The sequence below is a fragment of the Fusarium fujikuroi genome, chromosome FFUJ_chr01 (genome assembly GCF_900079805.1).
Source record: "Fusarium fujikuroi IMI 58289 draft genome, chromosome FFUJ_chr01".
In the NCBI taxonomy this organism is placed as follows: domain Eukaryota; kingdom Fungi; phylum Ascomycota; class Sordariomycetes; order Hypocreales; family Nectriaceae; genus Fusarium; species Fusarium fujikuroi.
The window spans coordinates 622573-648137 of record NC_036622.1 but is presented as its reverse complement, the minus strand read 5'-3'; the positions used below and the strand labels follow the sequence as shown (position 1 = coordinate 648137).

At 50.5% G+C, this 25565-nt stretch overlaps 7 protein-coding genes; 4 read left to right on the top strand and 3 right to left on the bottom strand.

Moving 5' to 3' along the window:
• Positions 1-487: 487 nt before the first annotated feature.
• On the top strand, positions 488-934 carry FFUJ_01860 (uncharacterized protein; the record flags this gene model as incomplete). Its single annotated transcript, XM_023574029.1, has 1 exon — positions 488-934. One exon carries the CDS (start codon positions 488-490, stop codon positions 932-934), a length of 447 nt encoding a protein of 148 aa, XP_023423744.1.
• A 3050-nt stretch (positions 935-3984) lies between these two features.
• Positions 3985-6247, top strand: FFUJ_01861 (uncharacterized protein; the record flags this gene model as incomplete). XM_023574018.1 has 6 exons in its annotated part: positions 3985-4042; positions 4139-4151; positions 4206-4215; positions 4270-5202; positions 5254-5364; positions 5414-6247. 6 exons carry the CDS (start codon positions 3985-3987, stop codon positions 6245-6247), a joined length of 1959 nt encoding a protein of 652 aa, XP_023425571.1.
• Positions 6248-8372: 2125 nt separating this feature from the next.
• FFUJ_01862 (related to pathway-specific nitrogen regulator) lies at positions 8373-11473 on the top strand (the record flags this gene model as incomplete). XM_023574007.1 has 2 exons in its annotated part: positions 8373-8482; positions 8647-11473. 2 exons carry the CDS (start codon positions 8373-8375, stop codon positions 11471-11473), a joined length of 2937 nt encoding a protein of 978 aa, XP_023423743.1.
• Positions 11474-12149: 676 nt separating this feature from the next.
• FFUJ_01863 (related to enoyl-CoA hydratase/isomerase) lies at positions 12150-13026 on the bottom strand (the record flags this gene model as incomplete). XM_023573995.1 has 2 exons in its annotated part: positions 12150-12663; positions 12716-13026. The coding sequence occupies 2 exons, from the start codon at positions 13024-13026 to the stop codon at positions 12150-12152; spliced, it is 825 nt and encodes a 274-aa protein (XP_023423742.1).
• A 663-nt stretch (positions 13027-13689) lies between these two features.
• FFUJ_01864 (related to mannosyltransferase alg2) lies at positions 13690-15209 on the top strand (the record flags this gene model as incomplete). XM_023573984.1 has 3 exons in its annotated part: positions 13690-13867; positions 13916-14524; positions 14575-15209. The coding sequence occupies 3 exons, from the start codon at positions 13690-13692 to the stop codon at positions 15207-15209; spliced, it is 1422 nt and encodes a 473-aa protein (XP_023423741.1).
• An 888-nt stretch (positions 15210-16097) lies between these two features.
• FFUJ_01865 (probable protein kinase PAK1) lies at positions 16098-20006 on the bottom strand (the record flags this gene model as incomplete). XM_023573973.1 has 2 exons in its annotated part: positions 16098-19524; positions 19693-20006. 2 exons carry the CDS (start codon positions 20004-20006, stop codon positions 16098-16100), a joined length of 3741 nt encoding a protein of 1246 aa, XP_023423740.1.
• A 2472-nt stretch (positions 20007-22478) lies between these two features.
• FFUJ_01866 (uncharacterized protein) lies at positions 22479-22736 on the bottom strand (the record flags this gene model as incomplete). XM_023573962.1 has 2 exons in its annotated part: positions 22479-22647; positions 22702-22736. The coding sequence occupies 2 exons, from the start codon at positions 22734-22736 to the stop codon at positions 22479-22481; spliced, it is 204 nt and encodes a 67-aa protein (XP_023423739.1).
• Positions 22737-25565: the final 2829 nt, after the last annotated feature.

Sequence of the window (25565 nt, the reverse complement as noted above, 5' to 3'; positions counted from 1 at the left end):
ATCAACGGATATAATCTGATTGATAATCGCGGGTTTACAACGGTCACAGATCGGTTCGAGACAAGATCGCCGTGAGGATGGTGTCGAATATTCAGCCGTTTCGCAACAAGACAACCAAAAGTAATGATGAGAAGGAGAAAAGGAGAAATGCGTCAGACAAAATAGGAATGTTCCTACAGTCAGCAATGGAGGCCTTAGAGGCTTGTCAATAACCGGGGTCTGAAGATGCTACGCCACGAGTGAGCAGTAAATGCTTCACTCGTGCCAGACGATCTGTAGGGCTGAGCGAGAAGCCCACTGAAACCGACTGCACGGTTCGTTCTGGTTGGGCGGTCAACCCAAAAGCGCAGCACTGGTGAGATTGCAAGAAATAGCTCCTCTTAAGGTAATAATAATCGTGGGCCCAGCGTGGAGACTGTGAAAGCAGGTGGAATGAAAACGGTGAGAAGTTGCACGGCGATGAGCAATATCCTACGGATAAGCAATAATGGGCTCGACACGCGGCTCATTTTCTCTCGCGGGGGCTGCTCAAGCTGAAACCGAACAGAACATCATAGACCAAGAGCTTCAAGCCGATCGATCGGTGACAGAGCTGCAAGAGAGCACCCATATGTGCGGTATTGCATTGTGGCTGGTCATCTTCACCAATACCATCGCTCCAGTCGCAGCTGAGGCTGTGGTGCAGCTCATCGGATTCGCTGGGAACAACGCCATGGTAGCTCAACAGCGAAACCCCTCGATGCTCTATTTCTATACCATCCCTCAAGACAATGCAGTGTCTCTCATCTCACGATTGGTCGGCGACGGATTTCTCAAGCTCTTAGTGGCCGACTGTGAACGGAGAGTGCATTGTTTGGGAGCATATGGTGCGCTCAAGTGCATTGGCGTTGCTACCGTGGCAGCCATTCAGCGGTGTTGTCCGTCTGACAAGTAGACAAGGCCACGAATCAAGTGTCTTATGGAGAAGGGAACCCTGTCCATAACGACAGAAGTTCATCCAAATCACCGGGGATTGGGGGCCGAGAACTTCGGGGGTGGAGGCATAATAGTAAGAGAGAATAATGGAAGTCAGTTGAGAGTTGCTGACGAGGTCAAGCTACTATGAAGACAGGCCCCCTTTGCTGGCACAGGTGAGAATTGCGATTGAACGAAATTCTTCAATAAATCGTGTACTGTGTAGACATAACCCCAGCTGGGTGATCATAGGCCCATTTGAAAAGTTCCGACAAGCGATGCACTTCGGCTGTCCTCGTTAAAAGCTTCCTTGTCGTGAGAGCAATATGCTGGCCAGGTTGACCGATGACCGGCTCTTAGCGGTCAACCTCTGGTAGCCTTGCGATCGTCAACTAAAGCAACTGACTTTTATCAAGCAAAATTAGCTTGGCGGTCAGAAGGGGCTTCTGCTTTAAAATTTGATGCCTGGTTTGAGATGACTGTTGACATCGCGAGGTAGCGGCGGTTTATCCTAAAATAGAGTCTTTTAGTGAGCACGAACAGGCTGGACTTTGGTGGTAGGTGGAGACGTGATTGGAGCCGGTCTTCATCAGCAGGACGCCTAAGATGTTGCGGACCTCGGTTTTCTGAGGAAATGATCAGAGAAGAAGCATTTTCGTTAACCTTAATAACTATAAAGAACGTCATTTCTGTCAGTGCGCAAATAGTCGCAACCTTCAAAGTGATTCATCGGTGAGAAGTCCAAGACCAAACAGAGTAGTGCAGTAGTGGCTGCAGATGGCTAGGAGCCTAAGTTGACCACCCACTACGATCATAAGATTGAAGGATGGAGTAAGGTACTCGGAGAGTAGCATTATCAATCATCAGCCCAGATTGTGTAAGTGTTGACTCTTCCCCACTTCGCAAATGCTTGTTCAGAGACAAACCAAACCAAACCTCCCTAGGTCTGGCGCTCATATCATGAAGTTGGACCTCCCAAATATCGCATGGATGCTCGACAGTTGGGTATCCATACAAGACAGTAGAAAGGACCTGGCCGCTGCCCGCTGCCAAGAATCGTTAGGCCTCTCAAGGGTCCTGCGACTTTAGCTGCATGCCGGTGCTTCACCAGGCGCCACTTTCAAGACCAGACGAGAGCTATTGTGGCCCCGTGGCCAAGATGCACTCGAGCTTCACGATCGGTGGCTGCCGTTGATAAATCTTGCCCATAAGCCTCCGATTTGCTTGGCACTCTACGCTCAGACGCTGGCAATAAACTCGCCGACGGCTTCTAGAATTGGCAGGTACACCAACGCTGTGTCAACGTCGTCAACGTCGTAGCTCGTGTTGCTGAATTCATCTCCACTGATGCTGAATTTAGAGCAGTGCCGATCAAAGGGCGGAATTAAGGGTCCACGAACTTTATTTGGCGGACGAATGATTCTTGCCGTTCCTGCGCAAGCGAACCGGTCATAATCGACTCAGAACCTCCCGTCAGACTCGCACGCGGGGGAAGTGATCACCCCTTGTTGCGATCTTCCTGAGGATTCCCATTCTCCTGAAGAGCGTAGATCTCAGACCGATGCAGCAATTAAACGGAAGGGTTGCGGCGTCCGGCAAAGCACGCGGGGGCGGGAAGGGCATGGCGTCGGATGCTCTCAGTGGCTTGCTTGGCCTGGCAATTAGCCAGGTTTCTGGTTTGCCGCGCCTGTCAGAGCGAGTTGCCCATCACCATCTGGACCGAAAGCGGCCGAGTGGCAGCCGGATGGTGCTGAATTGGCAGTCTCATTACCCCGGATTTTCCAGCCCGCCGGGGAAAAGAATGCCAGGGCCATGTGGTTTTGGGCCGTGGTTTGCCTCTTTTGAGGATGCCATTTGGTGGCTGCAGGGACACGAGGTCGGTGCTTGACTCCGAATACTTGATTCAGTCTTTGGGAGCTGGAGAGGGTTACATTGATAACGTCCAGTTCCTCCTGGCAATTCTAGAACTCTGTCTCTGGGTGGCGTTGGATGAGAGGAGAGGAGAGGGTCGCTTTTCATGTGAAGAAAAGTCACCTGCTGTAGACGAGCGGGGGCGTGGATTTGCATTTGTTCTGCACCAAACGGGGAAAAAGACTCATACTGTAGGGTCACTGTGCGTTGCCAGAGAATAGACTGAGCAAACACAGTATGAATTCATCGGCCTTGATACCCCGATTCTCCATCCCACCGCAAAAGCTCTCCGTTACCCCCTGCAAATTCATCCCATGGTCCCATTTTCGTCCCCCCAAATCTCCATGCTCTCCGCAGAGCAAGGAGCAACGGTTACAAAATTCTTCAGGGCAGATTTCTGATGCTCTCAGTGCACTTGCAGACCAGCGCCCGTAACCCCGCAAGCTAGCAAAAGGTAGCTTTGCCCAGACTCGGGCAAGTGTCGTAGCCAGGGCCAGGGATCCATGATTGTCGTGGATGCTGAAAGATCACGATGGTGTGTAGTGAGTGACGAGACTGGCAAGGAGGGACCTTCTGTTAGACGGTAGACCGAACCATGACGCCCCAGAGACGCACGAGGCATCAATTTTGATCCCTTCCATTTCTTCTTTTTCCCCTTCTTCTCCCCCCCTCACGTCTTAGGTCCTACTCATAATCCTGCTCCTGGCCTCAATCTTGCCTTTTAAACTTTGACCATTGTCTCCTGTTTGATTATATCGTCATATTTCGCCCTAGCCAATGTTCGTGACCATCTCCTGGACTACTTGTTAAATATCACTACCGATCTCCCGCCTCCGCTCCAATTTCTCCCCAGATCCTCGGCTTCTTGTGGACTTTATTTCCCCCTCTTACTTCCCCCACACGCAGATCAGTTATTCAATTCAAAATATTCAGTCCACGACTACTTTTGCTTCAACATAGCATTCAGCATCCGGTTTGTGCTGAGACTGTAAAGCTCGAAACGTCTCCCACCAATACCCGCAAAGCTCATGCGCCACCATCCCAATTCCTGGATGGAAACCGCATGATTGACTTTGTGATCCTTCGATCATCTATATTCGCCACCACATAACGGCCACGATGTTGCTGTACACCAGACTTGCACCACCCAAGGTTCCTAAGAAGCGCTCGCGCGCAGGTATGTGACTTATTCTGGAAGCTTTTGTTACACAAGCAACGCTCCTCATTTTAGCTCAATGGACTTGCTAACTCGGACGTTTTTCTCGTCGCACAGGATGCAGTTACTGGTAAGTCATTGCTTCTATCTTCCTATATTAGCAATTAACTAACAATTTCTATAGCAAGGAAAAGGTACACAGCTCACTCTATATGTGCAGTCGGCATGATACTGACTAGCTGCTACAGAAAAAGAAATGTGACGAGATTCGACCTGCATGCGCCCGATGCCAAGAACGTGGCCAGGAATGCAATTACGAACCTGTCCGACCTCGTCAGAGGCGTAAGCGTGAAGCAACTGTTCCCTGCTCGCCATTTGACACAAACTCCTCGTCGAGCTCGGACAGGGCAACTCATGTTTTGGATATCCATGCTACCTCCGAATGGAACGACGATGCGCATGATGGATCAGCTGACGAGGACTCACTCGACGACACTCCTGTTACGACACAGGCACCAATGCTCAACACTTCTCTCGTCAATCGTACCGCCAGCATATCCACAAATGACCCTACAGACTGGGCGACCACGGACCTTCCAATAATTTCGCCTCTTGACTCGGTCGATTTCCAATTGCCCCCGTTCGATGATTCCAAGTATGTCGTTCAACATATTGAGAACGGAGAGGAGGATATTGAAGAGATTGTTCGCCGGGAGTCCATCACCATCAATATTCCGACAACAACGTATGCCAGCACATACGCAGCCGCATACGCTACCCCTAGCCCTTCGCTGGCTATGATCGCGCCTATTCCTACACAATCCCCTCGACTTGAGTTCTGCGCTCCGGTATTCACAGAGTTCTCCGAACGTACGAACCGTCGTGCCCTTGTCGACCATTTCTGCAACGTTTTGTCGCATCTCATCGTCTTCCGTGAAGAGAGTGGCAATCCTTTCCAGCAGCTTGTGCTTCCCTTGTGCCATGAGAGCCCTGCCGTCACCAACGCTGTTTATGCTTTAGCGAGTGCTCATCTCGAGTACCGTGGGGTTGAAAATGACGAGAAGAGTGTCTATTTTCACAACAGAGCTATTCAGGGTCTGGCGCGGTTGATTCAGAAGGGCTCGGGCGCAAACCGAAATGAGTTGTTAGCTGCTATCATGCTTTTAGTGTATTATGAAGTGGTAAGTCGATCAATCGATTGAATGTCTAGCAGTGTAACTCACGCCTTGTAGCTGGTGCAAAAGGGTCGATCCAATATCGTGGATGGCCATCTCAAAGGCGCCATGACCATCATGAGCAACAATGGAACTGCCACTGATCCCACTGGTGTTTTCTTGGAGCGGGTAAGTTGTTTTCAACTGGATCAATGAGCAACTTGCTGACGATTTTCAGGCATTCCGTTTCTACGATGTTATTGCAGCACTGTCCTTTGGTACTGCTCCTCTCTCTAGTGCTCCCGGCACAAATTATCTTACACCTTTCCCTCCTCTCGATTCTTGTGGCGCCACATCTCCCTTGGGCAGTGTCGACACTCTGCTGGGCATGGCCACCTCCTTATGGCCAATCATCCATCGGCTTTCCAACCTCTTGGCACTCAAGGATCAGCTTGATGTTGCTGTTGCAAACGAAGAGGTTTCCAAGGTTGCTGTTCTCCGAACGGAATTTGAGACGTCTGCAACGGCTATCGAGGCGGCGTTGGAGGACTGGCATCCTGCCGTCCCCGAAAACTCTGTTCTGAACCAAAACCCAGAGGAACTGAGCCCTGAGCAAACTGCAGAAAGGAGCCGACTCCAGAGTATTCTTAGCAACGCTTTGTCTTATCGTCACTCTGCGTTCGTCTACCTTTACCGGACAATTTACAGCTACCCGAGGAGACACCCGCTCGTACAGCGCCATGCTCATATCAGTCTGACCCATTGTGTCGGAACAGTCAGCAATACTGGCCCTATGAGTGCTCTTCTCTGGCCACTGTTTGTTGCTGCTTGTGAGGCCATTACACTAGCTGATCGTGAACTTGCCCGACAGGCATTCATTGCTATCAACCGCCGGCAAGGCATGACAAATATTGATCGTGCATGGACTATCGCACAAGAAGTCTGGCGACGTGCGGACAAGGCCGATATGCTGCAGCAGCAAGAAGAGGCGATGATGATGGGTGTCAGGAGTGGTGGTGATCTCTGGAGAAGAGTGAGTGCAGATATGGGCGTAACCATCGTTTTTGGATAGGAAAGGAAAGGAAAATACGGACGAGTCATATGATAGCGACAACAGCGAACTGGCGATACCCGTTCAGCAATCATTCACAGCTGGATAATATTGGAGTTGAAAAGGAATGGGAAGCGTAGTGATATATACATTTGGGATGGCTGGGAGCACTTGGATTTGTTGAGGCGGCACTATACGGTGATTTTAGGGACGGTTATCTGAATGGAAGTCGACTGTATCTGTATGGCATATATGACCGTGATGAGATGTATTTTATAATGAAACATGAAGAGAATATGTGGATATTGACGGCTACCTGTCTGTTTGCTTATACCCACTTGAAGTCCTAGAGCACCATGGATGATATGCCTGTTTAGTGGACCTCGATGTCATTCGCCACTTGTTCAACAGATTTGTGAGCTCTGTTTCATCGGGCGATGATGCTGCGGGCAGTGCATAATGATCTGCATGAGCTTGGCATTAGCGTTGGAAGGCCATCAAGATGTAGATATATTCCAAAAGGGTGAGGAGTGGTGTTTGAGTCTCTACGTAGTAGGGTACGAGTACAAGTGCGCGACTGGAAACTGACAAACCATGATTTAAAATGGCTTCCCCGCATTCTGGGACCAAAGTTAATTAATAACTCCGGTTTCTTGGCTTTATCCATGTTACGGACCGGCTTATTCGGGATGGCTGTCTGTCGGATCATGGGATTGACAACTGTCTAGCGGCGTGGGGTGAACTCTCATCACTCAAGATGAAACAATTAGATCGTCTGTCACCAACCTGCAGTCAATTCGCTTAGAGAGCAGGCAGAATTTGGAAGCGAATGGTTTATATACGAGGAATCCAATTATACAACGCATGCAACTAGGTCAGAAGACAAAGCCCCATCTGTAAGAATGCATAGGTGAGACACAATATGCAAAGCACAAGAGCATCATCGTGGTCCTGGGAGGGGGCTGAACAAGGCGGCAAGCGGGCCGTTACGTTGGTTCTCACTAACAAGGTTGGGGGCGACGGCTAGAAAAGGGGAACAGGGACAGGAGGAAGAGGAGTTGGAGGAGGAGGATTGGACGAGATGAATCCGTGGGAAAGGAAGGGCTGAGGATGAATGGGAGTGGGATGACGGAGGGAAAAGAGGAGAGACTGAGGTACGAGAGAGGGATCAAGGCTAATGGTAGGTATTTATTGCCACTGATGTGACGATGTTTGGTTTTTTTGATGCCCAGTTTTGTTGTGTTGCATTGGGTCCTTATTCTCGCTTCAGATAGAGCCTCTCCTTTTCTCTCCTACAAACTTACACCTGTTGTCGATGAAATAGGAGGATATTAGCTTGTAAGTTATTTCTGAGTGTTGCGTACGTCTCTGATCACTTGAGGCTTGAGCCTTGCAGTTCTTTTCTCTCCACATGAGCAATTACCCCACCTGCCTAAACACCATCCCCGTCCCCAGACGACCGGGCACACTCAATTCCCTGTCGTCCACTTTCGCAATCATATTCGTTTTGTCATTGCATCTTGTTCCCTCTCATCCTTTCTTCTAGTCATATTTTCTTAATATTTCCGTCTTAATTCTTACTCTATTATATCCGTCTTCTCTTGCGTCACGACACAACTCAACACTAAAGTCCTTGTCAACTCCTCTCTCATCGCCTAATCTCAAACCCCTGGTTTACTTCACGAGCTTCATTCTGTGCCGTCGCCTATTAGTTTCATGTTCCTGATTGATTAGCCAAACCCAATCCTGACCATGCTCCTCAACCATTGATGCGCCCTTGCCCAGCTTTACGGCTTCTAGCTCATATACGGGAATATCACCAGTTTAACTCCTTCGCCTAGAAATTACGAACCATCGCAACAACTCTCCTGTCGCATTCGCATCCCTTGCCTTGCGTCCTCCTTCTCCGAGGTTGCATTGCCTCGCCACCTGTTGCATATTTGCCCAACATCGACAGCCACAGTTTTCTGCAACACGCCCGGAAGGACGTCGAACCCCGCCGGTCAGCTTGTCACTCGTCATCATACTCGGATCGCTTAAACTCGCCTGGCTCCATATTGCGCTGGGCTTCTTCAACTCCCAACGACTGCCCGCTTCTGCGCCCAACTACACGACCCCCAGGAGAAGCATCACCATGTTCTAAGTCATGAGCACCCAGACAAATACATCGGATTCGGTTCCGCCGCCACCGCGTCCGATTCGTTTTGTACATAATCAAGGACAGCCGCCTTCTAAGCGGCGCAGAATCAACGCTGCGTAAGTATACTCCGGTCGTACCACCATAACATCGTGACACAGAACGAGTCGCATGACTCTACTTTCCACACTATATTGTCTTCTAGTCTAGTCTATCTTTCTGCTACACAATGCCCAACTCTTCCTCGACCCAGTTGCCAGGTGCTAACCCCTTTGCGGCTCAGGTGTTTGACCTGTCGGAAACGAAAGACGAGATGCGCTGGCGAACGGCCTGTTTGCTCTACCTGTACCAAGAACGGCCACCAATGTCTAGGATACCCTGAGGAAATCAAGAGGGAGGATTGTGAGAAACCATCGCCGTTGGATAAGCAGGCCCACGAACGAGACGACCGCGAACCCCGCCACTACCATGATGGGAATATCAAGATCGAGAAGGTGTCTGTGCCAGCACAGCACGCGCCTGAAATTCCGAATTCACATGTAGCTTCAGGGACGACAATGTCGCTCGCAAACATGATCGATCCAAAGGTTGAAGACCGCGAAACCCCGAATGCGACTGTGCAGAATGGCCATCACCTTTCCACTATACCAACTTCTCCTACTGCTGTGCGACGCTCCGAAAGTCACCGCGTCCCCTATTTTCGATACTTCGGCCCAACAGCTATCGTGCCTGGTTTTAAACAAATGGTTGTCTCTGTGCGCGATCGCCGGCGCTCGACTGCTGGCTCACTGGCTGGGACGTCACCGATATCAACACATAGCGGGCCGCAAGGAAGCAGCTCAGCTGTTGGGAGCGATGTAGTCAGCGAGGAACTACCTACATACGACCCCAACGATTCAGCCCCAGTTCACCCACTAATAATTAGTCTCATCAACACCTTCTTTCTGCAAATGGGCTCCAGTTATCCATTCCTTCGACAGTCAAAGTTCTTACGGATGGTCAAAGAAAAGAGAGTTGAACCGATCCTTGTTGACTCAATATGCGCTCTTTCCGCCAGATTCTCCGACTCGCCAATCCTTACAAACGGAAACGACAAAATGCCAAGGATGGAAAGGGGCGCAGTGTTTGCGCAAAGAGCCAGACAAGCCACTGTTGATACGTTCCCATGTCCGACTGTTGGTGCTGTGCAAGCTTGTCTTCTCATGGCTTATGAGGGCTTTGGAGCAAGCCAGGACAGCGCTCTATGGATGTATCTCGGGCTTGCTATTCGTATGGCTGTCGATCTGGGGTTGCAAAAAGAGGTGGGAGTTCAGTATCATGGCGAAAAGGATGCTTTGTATTCTCAGAACTGGGGCCGCCATCCGGTTGACGAAGGAAGCTCCGAGGCGAAAGGAGGTGAATCGAGTCAGCTGAGTGCTCAAGAGCAAAAGGAGCTCGTACAAGAAAGGATGGATACGTTTTGGGCGGTCTTTATCCTTGACCGTGTCATCTCATCAGGGACGGGACGACCTGTCACATTTCGAGATGATGACTTAGAGCTTTCATTCCCAGAGCCTTTCATCGACCCAGCGACCGGTTGGCCAGCACCCTACCCGATCTTCCTCCAAATAATCCACCTCTACGGACGTGTATGCGACGTTCTCAACAAAATTCGCAATGCGCAGGATCTCACCAAGGAAACATGGGACAAGCTTGGTGAGATGGAGCATGAGCTGACTAGACTCTACAAGAGTTGGGACTGGCGGCTACAGTTCAATGTGAACAACTTCAAAGCCTATTTGGGAGCAGGCCAGGGCACCACATTCATCCTACTGCACTTCTGGTTCCATGCTCTCTTCATCATCCTTCATCAACCGACTCTCCTTACACCCTTTGCTGAACTCCGCAGTGAATTGCAACTCTTGCCAGACAGTCGCGAGCTCAGTATGAGCAGCGCAAAAACGATTTGCGACATCTTGTCTTTTGCAGACTTGATAGACTCCAAGAGTTTTATTGGAAATCCGTTTGTTAGTCAGCCAATCTACATTGCAGCTTGCGCCTTTGTGATGGAGTCAAGCGCAAACGCATCAAGCTCACCCTCACGGGCCAACTCACCCCCAGGTGGACATCATCCGGACGCTCCAGGAGGCAATAAACCTCGAGAGGTCAAGTCCTCACGACACTCCTTGCTGGCTTCGGCAGCAAATCAGAACTACCAAAAGTGCTTTAATTCTCTGCAACAAGTGCAAATGTACTGGGGTGGAGCTACCTACATCATCACTGCATTGGACCAGAGGGCCAAAGGAATATGGGACTGCGAAACATATACAGCAGAAGAATATGAAAGTACCAAAGCTGGACGCAAGAGCAGCAGTGGTGCCTTGAACAACCCGTTCCCCAAATTCGAGAATAAGGCATCACCAAGGATGTCAGGTCCGCCTATAGCATGGACTCTGGCAGGAACTGCCAACTCTCCAAACTCGAGCCTGACACTCATGTATCAGAATCGAGACTCGACGCCAGGAACTGGAGCTCAAACTTCACAGCCGGCACGAGCTCCCAGCACGCCACCTGGCAATATGATATTTGACCCTATTCGGCAGAGTCTACCAGACTCGACGGGCATGCTTGCGCCAGCTTATCCCCAGCCCAATGTTTCAGCTGTGCGGCAGTCGTCCCGCCCAGTTGTGCCTCGTCGAACCTCGAACCTTTCGGCGACAAGTACGCAAACTCGTCCTACTGTTCAGTTCGATGGGTTGCCTGAGGACTGTGAGGCCAATGATGTTTACACCACTGGGTCGAGGTTTACGCCGACAAATCCGCCTTCTACGGCTTTTGACACGTATAGTGTCTCGCCACCGACAGCGATGGCTGAAAATGGCGTGAACCCAGCCACGACTCTTTCAGGGGCAAATGCCATGTATTTTGGCCAAACGAGTTTCCCATATGCGATGCCGTGGGGAAATATGGGGAGCATGGATGGCATCACCTTCGACAGCCAGGATATAGACATTGCTGCTTTGGGGCTGCAACAATCAGACATGATGGGGCCTTGGTTAGACTACATACCTTCAGATGTGTTGAGTCTTTTTGAGCATCAGCATCCGCACATGGGTCAGGGCGGTCATTGATTCGGCGGACTTATATAATAGATCTGAGCATGTCAAATCGCATATACCCACGAGGGATGACCCGGTATATTTATGAGGCGTATCTGGTACGCATATATGGCGTTTGGTGGGAGCAATAAAATAGGGCTGATACGTTATACCAAGTTTCCTAAGTTCGAGCTTGGCGCAGTAGGTGTATGGATATAGGCTTGGCTTTTAATGATATGTTGCTTGGTAACTATATATTTGATAGCATTCGCCTGTACCTCTTGGGTAATGCGGTATTGGGCTATACACTGAATCGACGTGACTCGTGAGGACATGAATCCAGAGTGAGTATGGACGTGAAGTGTGTAAGCTGTGGCTGCTAGCCCTTCGACTCGACAAAAAAAGCATCACAGGGTCACGATAGATCTTAAAACACCTCACAGAGAAGCCCGGTTCACCCTGCACTCGAACACGCGAACTGCAAAAAACGAAGAGTGGTGCAGGGAAGAGAGTTTTAGGATTTAGGTTCGGGTTTTAGAAGGTTTATAGGTCATAGGTAGATACCCCTACACCACTCTTCGCCGATGATATACAGAGTGATTTTGGTATATAAGGGTAGGCCCTACGTAAAGAGGTTGATGTTTTGACATCAAATACTCTGCAAATGGCAACGGATATGCTCACATTTATATCGTACAAGAATAGACATCTACAACTTAGCCTTGGTATCCTTCAACCACTGCTCATACCAAACCTTTCCAAACTCTTTCCTCTCGCCCTCTCTACTCTGCGCCTCCTCAAATCTCTGCTCATGCGCCTCCATAGAAGGCCCCCTCATAAACTCGACCAAACCAGCGTACATCTCCATTTTCAGCACGCCGTAAACACCAGACTTGCTCTTGTCGATGAGTTCCTTGTCCTTGATAAAGTTGAGCAGGTCCTCGAGGCCCTTGGGCGCAAGAGCATCGGCGATACCCGCAGCAAGGGCATCCTCACCTGTGAAGCGCTTGGCTTCGAGGACGAGGCTTCGGTAGGTTGAGTGGGAGTACTTGATGCGGAAGAGAGCTGACATGGCGGGTTTGAGGGGTGCGCCGAAGACAAGCTCGTTGAGACAGAGGAAACCTCGTGGGGTTGGCGCGAGGCGGTAGTCTTGGGCTGTGGCGAGCATGAGACCGCCTGCGAAAGCGTGGCCGTTCATGAGAGCCACTGTAGGCATAGGATATCTAAAACAGTCAGCACACCACTCATAAGCACTCAGTCTTATTGTAAACGTACGTCAAGAAACGAGCCCAGACATCATAGAGCAAAGGCCAGAAACCCTCTGTCGCAACAGCATGTTCCAGATCAAGACCATTGCTATAAAACTTTGGGATTCCAGAAGTAGTAGCTACAACGCCGTGAGGATGACCAAACTCAATGATGTCTAGGGCATTAAGAAAGGCTTTGAGAACGGGTGTTGTAAGACGGTTGTCGGGTGGTGAGAGGAGGGTGAGAAGGTAGACTCTCGGTGAGGGTTCTGTGCATGTGAGGGTTCCGCCGGGATGGGCGCCGCACTTTGCGATGGGGAGTGTGAAGAGAGTAGACATTTTTTGGGTTTGGTATGAGAGTGAGATGAGAGGTTGTGAGGGAGAGTGGGCGTTGTTGGGTGGTATAAGAGCCGTGGAGTTGAAGGCCGGCTAAGGAAAACACCTCGGCTTGTGGATATGCCTGGGGTAAAGTGAGATACATGATGAATCTGAGATGGGCTTCTCGGCATATGAGAGATCACATGATACAAGAAATTTCATGGGTTTTTATACTGGAGAGTGAGATACTGATACTAGTACCCGAGTCCAAGTATTATTATTAATAATGTATGCTTTGTTTGTCGTGATGCCTTGAGCCTCTTGCATGTGAACGATTTAAAGATTCTGGGGTAAAAGGATACGTACCGCTCATGATGAAACGGTCCCACTTCCCATGACAGCCACGCACCCCCAACCTCGAAGGGAAATAAAACTTCTGACGTTGAACTAGGGTGCCAGAATAAACTGGTCTAAAGCTCTGCTAAAATACGCTAAACCTACCCAAGTCTTTTTATCGCTTGTGATAAAGGTCCTTGCCCAGTTATCGTCAGCCAATAGCAGGCCTTCTTTCGAAGCCCCACTGGAGCTTTCATTTCCTCCAAAAACCCCCACTAACCAAACACCGTACGTAGCCTCTCATAACCACCACCACCACCACCACCACCAAAAACCAAGACCGCGATCATGGCTTCGGACGCCAAAGATAAAGACACTATCGTCTTCTTCCATCCTGATCTTGGCATTGGAGGTGCTGAGCGCCTTGTCGTCGATGCTGCAGTCGGGTTGCAGGAGAGGGGACATCGGGTCGTGATATTTACCAATCACTGCGATCCGAAGCATTGCTTTGATGAGTGTCGTGATGGTAATGATCCCAAAACTTTTATGTATATGAGTTGACTAACGAAACTAGGAACCCTCGATGTTCGTGTTCGTGGCCACTGGCTCATCCCAATGTCTATCCTCTCACGCCTCACAATCCTCTGCGCCATCCTTCGTCACGTCCATCTTCTCATCCACATTGCTCTGACCGGCGAACTACAAGCCCTACGACCCCGCGCCTTTATCGCCGATCAGCTCTCCGCCGGCCTCCCTCTCATGCGTTACATCGCTCCATCCTCACCCATCCTCTTCTACTGCCATTTCCCCGATCTTCTCCTCGCGCAAGGCCGCGAATCTGCCCTCAAGCGCTTGTACCGACGTCCGTTTGACTGGCTTGAGGAATGGACTATGGGTTTTGCGAGCGCTGTGGCTGTGAATTCAGGTTTTACAAAGGGCGTGGTTAACAATACGTGGCCGAATTTGAAGAAGCGTACGGAAACGAAGGTGGTGTATCCTTGTGTGGATACGGAAGTCAGGGAGAAGGAGGATGTTGGCAGTGATGGTGATGTTCCGTTCAAGGGGGAGAAGATTATTCTCAGTATCAACCGTTTTGAGAGGAAGAAGGATATTGGTCTTGCGATCAAGGCCTTTGCTGCCATTCCTGAAGCTGAGCGCAAGGGGTGCAGGCTCATTCTTGCAGGTAGGACAGACATGAAGCATTAACTTAAAATAACACTAACTCATCAATAGGCGGCTACGATCCTCGCGTCGCTGAAAACGTACAATATCACTCTGAGCTTGAGGCTCTCGCCTCTTCCTACGGTCTCGAACACCTCACCACAAAGACCCTTATTACCGCTCTATCTGCACCTGCAACCGTTCCCGTTCTCTTCCTCCTCTCGATCCCCAACTCCCTCAAGGCATCGCTGCTCCGCTCGGCACGCATTCTTCTTTACACACCCGCCAACGAGCACTTCGGCATCGTCCCCCTAGAAGCCATGCTCGCCCGTACACCAGTACTAGCTGCCGACTCAGGTGGCCCCGTAGAAACAATCGTTGATGGCAAGACGGGATGGCTACGATCGCCAAAGGACGTAGATGCCTGGGCTGATGTCGTGCGCAGTGCGCTGAAACTTAGCGATGCTGATTTGCAGAAGATGGGCGACAAGGGTGCTGCGAGAGTGAAGGACTTGTTTGGGCGAGAGCAGATGGCCAAGCGCTTTGATGAGATCCTGGTTGATATCATCAGCAAGAAACCCCCGGTATCTGCCATGCGAACAGTCGTCAACGCCGCTGGAGTCTTAGTGGTCTGTGTTTTGGGACTGGTGGTATCAGCACTCCTTGCTAGCAAAAAGGAAGAGGTAGTATCGGAATTTGCCGTTTAGCGGACACGTATAGTTATTCTTTTCATATACCATCAGACTCATTTTGACTTCTATTATACATAAGTTTACATAAGTTTACATAAGTTCATATCAGTTTATATAATAAGCTCACATAACTTCATCGAAATTTATACAGGTAAGTTCACATATTAGGCTCAGAGTTCTGCAGTTTCAGGGGGCTATTATTATCGGTGTCAGATGCACAGCACCGACACAAATCTTCGAAAGATGGAATGACATCCAGCTAAAGAAAGCAACAAATCTCTCCACCGTATCTATGCAAATGCACGCAAGCCTCCCTGTTCCCTAGGGCAGGCTGCTCTGATGCCGCTGTATATAGCCCAGCATGAAGAAATGCAAGGGATTCATTCTTATTCCTCCTCCTTCTCGTCATATATATAAACAATGCGTCCGTCAACATAGGACTGGCTTCCGACGAAGCGGTGACGTTCTGGGCCTCTCTGCCGTTCATCCGATACATGTTCATCCTTATCCTCCTCCTTCGATTTCATTCCAGCTCATAAACCCGTCATTATTCTCATTTCCTCATCCATACATCCCGCCCACGAACAACTATCCGTCCCAAAAACAACACGGGATAAATATTTATAGCAACTGAGCCACCCATGATATGCCATAAAATAGCAATGCAGTAACGATCCCTCTCTCGGATGCGAGCAACGATCTAATAACAAGAAAACACCTGATGCGATGCCAAGCTTCGTGCAAAGCGAAGGCCTCATGCTCCAAAACATTTCTCCAGGCAATTGAAGATGCAACTCAACCCATAATGAAAAAGACTCTCAATGCTTGTCCGGCATTTGACAAAGTATGTGATAAGAGAAATAAATGAACTTAATAAATATGCCACGAAACGGGGAAGGGGTATCATGTTTCATAGGGCGACGTCCCCTCGTCACCATATGCAGAGGTTGGCACCTTCTTGGCAGTTTCGGTGCTCGCAATGCTAATGTTGGTGTCACGTCTTCGAGGGTTGAAGACTGGAGGTCGTGACGTAGTCTGCGCTGGCTTCTTCTTTGACTTAGTGGCCATGAGCAAGATCCCGTCATCACTGCCATCGTCGTCTAAATCATCGTCAACGGGCCGGGCAACGGGAGTACTAGTCACCGAGTCCCGTGCACCACCTTCCAGATGGACAGCAAGGGAGCCACTGTCCATGGCAGGAGGATTGGCATACACGTGATCAATGGGAAAGCCATTGGGTTCCTTGTCAAAAGCCGGTGGCGTCAGACTGTCGGTGGTTTCGAGTAGCTGAGGGTGAGCGCTAACAATGCCTGGCTTGCACAACAGCTCGGCTTCCATGTCGGCTGAAACGGAGCTGGCACCACTGAGCAGGGCTGGCAGAGAGGGATCGGACTGGAATGCCAACATCCGCTCTGATGTGCTGGCTGTAGAAGGGAGCGCTGAGACAGGGCTGGTGACACTGGGGCTAGTCGATGGAGTGGCCAAAGCCTCCATTGAATCAACACTTGACGACTTAGTGGTGGGCATGGTATCTGCGCGTGGAAGGGGTTCATCTCGAGTCCATTCCTCCTGGATGGGTGAGGGCGGGCAAGAGTAACTGATCTGTTCAGTTTGTCGGTCACATCGTCGCATGCAGAGATCTTCCGAGTGACGAGGTGGTGACGTTCTTGTGATCGGGGCGCTATCCATTCTCTGAAGAGATCGCGGTCGGGTCTTGTTGCAAGGTTCAACAGAGCGGGTGGAACCTGCGTGACTATACTGTTGACCGGCGGCGACGGCAAGAGATGAAGAGAGTATAGAGGCTTCCAAGCGTCTATGGTGCGAAGCCTTGCCCAAGTCAACGGACTTGACAGGTCGTCTTCCATGACGAGGTGGTGCTTGGACACTGCCGGGGGCAACGGTAGTATTGACGCCCACCTTAGGTTCAGCGCGTTTATCTGAGCTGGAGAAGAGGCCACGGTCGACGGACTTGGACCGCGAGCTTTCATCCATGGAATCCGTCAAGTCCAGGTCGCGAGTCTTTCGGACTGTCTCGGCCCCAGAGTCATCTGGTCCGTCGACTGGGCTGGAGAAGTAAGGTGTAGTAGGAGTGGTTTGAGAGATGGGCATGGGGGAACCAAGATGGAGCCAGTGTTGAGTGGTTTTAGTTTGTCCATGGCTATGAGCGTGACGATGGAAGGGCCATAGAGAGGCTGCCGCAGATGACTTCTCGGGTTCGCGTATCGACTCGCTCTCACTATGAGCATGATGATGGCCTCGGTAGACGCCGGCTTCGGGGAGAACAGTTGCCAACGGGTCATAGATGACGGATTCGGGTTGTGGGCTGACTGATTGGCTGACTGAGAGAGGATGCTCAGGCGCCGCGGCGGCATCTCGCATGGCACTTGCGAAGTAGTCGTCAGGGCGGAGACTCTTGCGTCGGTTCTCGCGGTGCTGCCCATGAGGAGTCGGAGGTCCGTTATTGTACATGCTTACGTTGTCGCCGGTGGAGCTAGCAGCACTACTGTTGGCTCGATGTCGCGTTTTGCTATCACTTCGTTCCACAAGGGGGTGCATTACCTTGCCAACAGCCTTCTTGACCACTGAGCGAGCACGCTCCAGAAAGGTAAGAGGCACGACAGCGGATGACATTTCCCTTTCATCGACTTGGATCTTTCGACCAGAGGAAGGGCGAGCAGGGTCAGTGTCGTCGAGCCATCCGATAGGATTCATGATATCCTGGACGACCCATGGGTGACGCTTGATGTCTCGAAGTCGAATTCGTTTTTCGGGGTTCTTGGTGAGCATTTGTCGCAGCAGATCAATAAGCAGGTTGTCAACTTCTTCATAGACCAAGTCGTTGTCGTCGCGGTATGGATGCATGTTCTGGCGCTTGTAGAGGGAGGTTGCGGCTGGTGAGGTTGAGGGGTGAACGGGCATTAAGCGGCGCTTGGGGATGTATACTTCCTCTGTTGCGATCTTTCGGAACATCTGAAATTCATCTTCGGCGAGGAAGGGGATTCGAGCGTAGATCAGGCAGTAAAGTGTCACACCAAGAGACCAAACGTCGATTTGTTCCGAAACCTTGGGTTGTTCTGTGTCCAAGTCGGTGTAGCACAACTCAGGAGCAAAGAACGCAGGTGTACCGACTGTCTTGGCGAGTTCAAGATCATCGTCGAAATCCTTGGCCTCAGATTCGGACACTGTGTCGTCAAATTCGCCATCACGAATAGGTCGGCCAAAGTAGGAGACGCCAAAGTCAGAAATCTTGACGCGATGATCTTTACTCCACAAGAGGTTGGCTGGCTTAATATCACGGTGGACGACACCTTGATAATGCAAGTATTCAAGACCGAGAACAGTATCTCTGAAAGTTGATCGAGCTTGGTCAAAGGTGAAGCATGGAACGTAGGAGAAGTCGTCTGAGAAGGGGTCGTGTTGTTGAGGGTTGAAATCGAGTGAGGACATGTGTGAGATGATCGAATCAGCCATGCTGGGAGAACGTCCTCGGAAGCCTTCGTCGACGTACGGGCCGTACATGGTGCCATCCAACGCAGTACTCGAAGTGGGGTTTGATCGAAGAGCACTGGGGGTTTCCATGTCGTCTTCCCAATTGATGAACTCGTCTGGATCTTCAACGGCCCGAGTTGACGAAACAACAGATCGTGATCGTGAATGTGCCCTTTGTTCATCGCGGAAGGTTTGTCGTGAAGTAGGTCTCGATAGTGATCCATCACTGATGGCAAAGTCTTGCATGGAGGATATGCGAGACTGACTTCCTAGGCTGCTACTAGGCTCGTCAGCCCCTCCATTCTCGAAACTCCAGTTCATCTGGCCCGGATAATTCTGTGCCATCTTGGCTCGTTTCATTTGCTTGATAGCCTGGCGATGTTCGAGTAGTTGTTCGTAGCGGTCCTCCTCGGGAGTTGGGAGCTCGCCTCGCATTTCGCGTTCTATGCGTCGTCGTTCGAATAGACAAATGTGAGGGAGACCCTTCTTGCGCCACACAACTTCACCGAGTTCCACATGCTCAAGAACCATGTAAATCTTCTTGAGCTCAGGGTCGTCAATGACTTCGAGAAGGGCGACGACATTCGGGTGACGGATCTTCTTTAGAATAGCAATTTCCTTCTTTGTCTTGTCTTGAGGGGACTTTGCTGTAACCTTTCCGAGGCGACGCTTCTTAGAGAAACGTGGGATGATCTTGATAGCCACATTTTCGCCTGTTTCGAGGTTGCGAGCCAGCTTGACTTTACCATGCATTCCACGGCCAATTTCTTCAATCACTTCATATTGGTTAATGAGCTTGCGGCCTGTGGCGGTATCTGAGTCAATGAGGGCCTTGTGTGTCCTATGATTGACAAATACGTTAGTGTCTGATAAGTGAAACGGTTGGTGCATGCCAGGCTCCCTGGCCGTCTCCCCCGCCATAGGCGAGCAAAGCCGATTGGAAGCGGAACAAGCGAAAAAAAGGCGGACAATGCGATACGATATTCTCATCGCAGATTGAAATGCTTACTCTCTAACTTTGTGCATCTGCAAAGGGTGCAGGAGAGGACTTTGGTTGTAATTGGGAGGTGTATTGTTCTCGGATACGGAGGTGACGAGATTTTGCCTAGAAGGCGAAGGGCTGAAAAGTCCTGGCGAAGACATCGGAGTGCTGTTGGCGGTCCTCAAAGGCATGGAGGAAGAAGAGGGGAGATGGGTATGCAGCGGCGGGGCTCCGCGAGCCGTCGACGAGAGGGAGGCGGACGACTGTTGCTGCGATAGAGATTTGTGGTGATGGCGGTGGGAATGGTGATGATGGTGCTGGTAGTACTGTGAGGGATCCATGATGGGCGAGATTGTTGGAGCGGCTGTTGTCGCCTCGACATGCTGAAGGGGAGTGCAGAAGGCTCGCACAGGCGGGCCGTGAGGTGCTGAAGTCACAACGGGATGTGACGAGGAATCGATCTATAGTACCATTGTCGCGTGCAGAGAGAAGCGTATATCGAAGGGGAGTGAGGGTCGAAAACGTCCAAGACGTTGAAGTTGAGGAACAACAGATTTGGTGAGAGGAGAGGTTGAGATGGTGACTGGAGTAGTTGGTAAAATAGGCTGGACAAAAGAGTAGAGCAAGTGGAGCAGTGCAATAAGAGAGAACAGGTCTTGTGTGTTTGGGGGTGTGGATATTTTAGTGGTGTTGGTGTTGGTGTTGGACTGGACCCAGTGGAGTTGGTGATGATGGAGGTGGGTATGGAACTGCCTGTTAGTGGGAAGGCACAGTGTCCGTCTCTTTTTACTAGGCCCATCTCTTACTGCAACTCTGAATGGTGTGTGGTTCGTAGTGGCGACCGTCGAAAAGAAAGGCCAGTGGTTGTCGCAGCCGAGCTCGATCTGATAGCGGTACCAATATGGTAAGTCTCTACTGTGCGAGCTCCGAGGAAGTCTTCTGGTCTGTGCCTCGACCCATGGCGCCATGCCCTCTCTCCCTCACCATCTTCAGATCAACCCTAGGCCAAATTCAAAGATACGCTGTTAGATCCACTACCCTCAAACACTGCAGCTTCACCCCTCGACCTTATCCACTCCACCTCGTCCAAAATCTCCAGTCAGTAGCGGCCACCGTCCACCGTCCAGCGTCACCAAAATACAACACACACACAAATCTGTTCCGTTTTCGCTCAGCCCGGCCGAGGTTTCGTTGTCCCCAGCAGAAAAGACGACTCACTCATTGCCAGCACAACAAGTCAATAAACCGCGCAGTCATCTCGAATTTGCCTTTCAACTGTAGGCCTAATGCCGTCAGGTACCTGTCTACCAAGTTAGGTATCTATGGTCTACGTAGTAGATATCACCATCCGTCTCTTCTCGACAAGACAAGCCAAGCCAAGCCATCGATACAGAAGGGGTGTGGGCTCCTTATCTACACTCCCCTGAACGCCGCCTTTTTCACTCTTTCTGTGACGGCGATGTCTGTTTCTGCTGGACTACGGAGTGGACCGGCCGCCTTCAAGGATTCGGCCCCTGCTCGCTCCTCCATCCGCTCCGTTCCTCGCTCTCTAGCACACGTCGTCTGTTGCCGTCGCCGTCGCCGCTGGCGTGGTCATCTCTCTCGACAAAAGTATAGATGAGGTTATCTCGAAACGCATCTTGGCTTAGCTCATCATTCGACGCAATTTCTCAACATCAAGCCACAACTAGTCAGAAGCGAGGCTTTCCCTAGGCATGACCGACGAGGGTCCTCTCAAGCGAGCCAGCACTGAGCATTTCCTGGCCTTGTCCGAAATGTCTTGGCAACGCTTGGGCTGGCTAGGATGGCTTTGAGCATGACGATTTACAGTGTCCTCTAGCGCTGCAGAAAGAGTAACACCCATGCGTGCTTGAGATTGGTTAAAAAATGCCCGGTTTGCTCAATGGAGGCCCTGGCGCCATCTGACTGGACGGAGACATTCTACCAAACTGCGATAATTCCCTCGGACAACCCTTCTCTGGTCGAAGTCAATTCATTGTTGTGCTAAGCTCACCACGTCGTGAGAATACGTGAGGGGCATGGTTTGTGACTTCTAATTGAGTGTATCGTTATCTGGAGACTTGGACAATTGGCTTACAACTCACAAGTATTTGATTGGAGCCTACAAGACTCCATGATTACACCTCGTGGAAATTTACACGCATTGGACAAGAGCTCAAAACTCAACCTTGGAGGTCTTGAACTATTGAGTAGCTGACGCAATGGAGACAGCCAGGGAACTCGAACAGACAAGACAAGCAAGGCTCAAGCGAAGCGATTGCGGGTCAAAGTGCGGGAGGCGGTGATGCTGGAGAAGAAGTGGCACTAAGGGATACCTGAGCTACTCATATCGCAGGCTTCTGATTCGTACTGTAAGACTGTGCCATCGATGACACTGCGGGCGTCTTCAGAGCCCGAAAACACCACAGACGGTGCCCAAGCACACTGTACAGACACTGCCCTCAAACCGTATCTGAGAAAGTATTGCTGCTGTCAGTGGGGCAGCGTTTCGCTGGGGGACGGGAACTTAAGTTTATGGTACCTTACCTTCCCAGGCCATGATCCATCACTCTAGCTGTTGGAGCCTTGGAAAGATCCATGAGTCTGTGGGAATTTCCAGGAGATTCCTCAAGCACATCACTGGGGCTGCTGTGAATACTTCACTTGTACGGAGTACAGCTCACCAGTGATTGATCTGAATCATTACGAGCCCCTGAAGCGCAGTCTCAAACTCAATTTACTCAGCTTCAAGCGAGGAAAGTGATAAGATAACACCAGGCACAAGGAATGGACGGCAGGATAAGCAGCTGTCATCAAGCCAATGGTAGTTTACCATTTTCAACTTCCATGTGTCTGTGATTTCCCAACTCGTTCGCGTTGGGGCTTGGTGGCTTGGCTAGGCCTTGCGATGTCTTTGGCTGGACCCATTTCGCTGGGGCATTAGCTTTGCTCCCCTGTCCCAGCCCGATAAGATCCGTGTCTCTGAATGCAGGTTTTTTTCGCTCATTGTTTCTTTGCTTTTTGTCTCTGGCGTACCTGAGATTGTACTTGGGGCATCCTGGCTTAGTCATGTCTTGCCGTCTACTCTACATACTAACCAACAGATTGGAATTCAAAAAGCCTCGTTTCAGAGATTCAACGGAAGTTGTCCATGCCGCATCAAAAGTGCTGACGGTATTTCTACGCCGCCCTAAACGCCGTTGTCTGCGTCATGGACTGCAGGGCCGAAGTCTGATTCAGGTCCCTCTGTCTGCAAGGATATGGCGTCTGGTCTTGATAATATCTTTTTTGTTCATACCGTTCATACATGGATGTCCAGTGCTTCAAGGTGAGGTTCTACGAAAACGGGTGGTGCTCGCGTGCCAGTTCAAGTCTCAGTTGCAAACGGTCAGCCTTGAAACGCCGCGACCCTGAACGGTTCGATGTCTTGTGAGACTCAGCTTTTCAAGCGAGTCACAAATACGTCCTCATTACGAGTCGATAGATATGGATTGCGGTGCATAATTGTGATACGTTGCACAACAGTTCAATGACATGTGGTTGCCAAGATCAACAGTATAGCCGGAGATAGACTTCACTTAGAGCGTTCTTGCACCCTGGCCCCACGGCGAACTAGCCAGTCCGCTGCGTCGATCAGAGTCGGCAATTCTTCGCTGCCCCTTTTTTATTTCCAACCTCCGGGCTTAGGGTCCGTCGTTTGATTCATGCTTGAGCTTGGCCAGCTACGCCTCGCATGTCTGAATCACATGCATTCCATGCGCATCTATCGGTGAAGAACGCATAATAGTTAGATCGTTCATTGGGACTCGACATGCTGAGTTCATGTTTATGTTTGAGGCTCTATTGTTGAAATTATTGGTAAATGACTCGCCACGATGGCTACTCCATTTATCGGTTTCACTCCCGTCCCAACACGCACGCTGTACCGTACCCTGTTGCCGTATTTTAGCGTCTGGATTCTTTTTGTCTGCACTTTGCTGTACAGACTGGCCCTGTTGTAGGTGTATGCATGCAGCTGCACAAGACCGGCATCCGGCCCCCGCCGGTCGTTGCTCCGTGTTTGGCGGACGTTCCTTCCATTGATCCTAGCCCCAGAAGACAGACGAGGTTAAAGATTATCAGTGTAGTGATCATGCTACTGCAGCGTTCGTGAATGGCTCATCATCACAAGACGAGACAATCGCAGACAGACCTACCTAAATTTGGCGGGCACTTTAGGGTAGCATCGAGCAATTGACTCCCGTCCCGGCAGGCAGGCAGTTGATGTCCGCCCGTTCCATCCTACCTTCCTCTCCTCTCCTTCTTAACCTGCGTACCTGACCAACTTGGGTAGCTGCATCTTCCCCGCCACACTACGGAAGTCTGCATCCACTCTCTGATCCTCGTCATCCCAAGAAGGAACTGTTTCTTCTTGTTCAAGCTTAACCTCCAAATCTCGACCGTCAGGCATCTTCACGATACCGCCCAAAGGCCCGACAGAGCCCAGCAATCACTCGCCAGATCACAGCTTAGCCACTAAGAAGGACACACCCGCACCCCCCGATGTTTTGAGGAGACCATAGCGGCAGTCACGTTCAATATCACTTGATCAAGACTCTGAGCTAGTCTAGCTGGTTAGGTAGTCTAACCACCACTAGCACCTGTGATGAGGATACACAACCAACACACAAGACATCGAATGGATCTAGCCCAAGCTCTTGATGACAAGAAATTCGAAGCTAGCTGAGACAACGATAAGAATTGTCTCTAATGGCAAATGACAGTCCAGCATCTGAGTGGCTTTCACAGATGCACCTTAAGGAACCTGATTTTACCTGAACGAGCCTGCATTTCTCATGTCTCAGAACGCCATCAAGAAGCAAGGGTCCTAATAGGCAAATTATTTCATTCATGGATTTCTTGGGCCGTTTTTACATTCTTGGAGCTTTCAGCCGGAGGTGAAACTCCTCCAAGCAAGGCTCGATACAATCTCCCACCTGGTAATCTGAGCAGAGCCTGCTGCAAAAACACATTCACGCATCTATTGTCAGGCTATCTGTGCAGAGATCGTGAGACTTTGGATTGATCTTGGCATGCTCAATTTCAACTATGGAACCACTTGTTGACAATTTCAACCTTTATACCATACTGCGATGGCCCCATTAAGTTCCCCGGCTTCAAATTGTGTTAATTGGGTAGTTTTCCCCGCAAGAAGGAAACGCAAACCGCTTCATGGAACAAAGACAGGTCCTCATTGCATTCAGATTGAGGGGGTTTTGTGGCTCCGACCTTTAGAAACCACCTCACAACCACCAGAGCGTCTCAACACCGGGCCGGCTCGGACGATGAGCGGAGCACCGAGCGGGCCCATCCTTTGGGGAAGTCGCTGGGCGATGGAGCACCGTCAGGGGCTGGTAGCCAGCTTGACAGGGGAGGCGAAGCAGGGATAGCCTACGTAGACAACCTCTATTCTCGATTTTTGATATCATCACCCTGAAGGGACCAAGAAGCTGTCAGCGCAGCGCCTTACCTCTTGTCCCCTCAACCACGCCGCAGTTGCACAACGATGGCTGGCTCCGCGCCTCGTGGTTGGGTCATACAAGAAGCCCAAAACCTTATTGAGAGGCTTTTTGCTTAGTGGCCTGACTGCCGTTTTTCCTTCACGCTGCTTGTCGGCGCTGGTCGGGATGTTGTTGCGCTGCTCGCATGTCACAACCCTGGAGGACAATACTGCAGTCTGCAGGCGCCTGCTTCGGTCTCGATTCAGTTGGACTACCCGTTGCATTAGTAGACCGGGGTTCGATTCGAAAGAGGCGCATGCAGAGATACGACGCTGTGCTCCTACGATCTCTGTATAGATCAGGCCTGGATGACTTTGAACTCCCAAAGGCATTGTCATCACACTCTTTCTGGCCGATTTC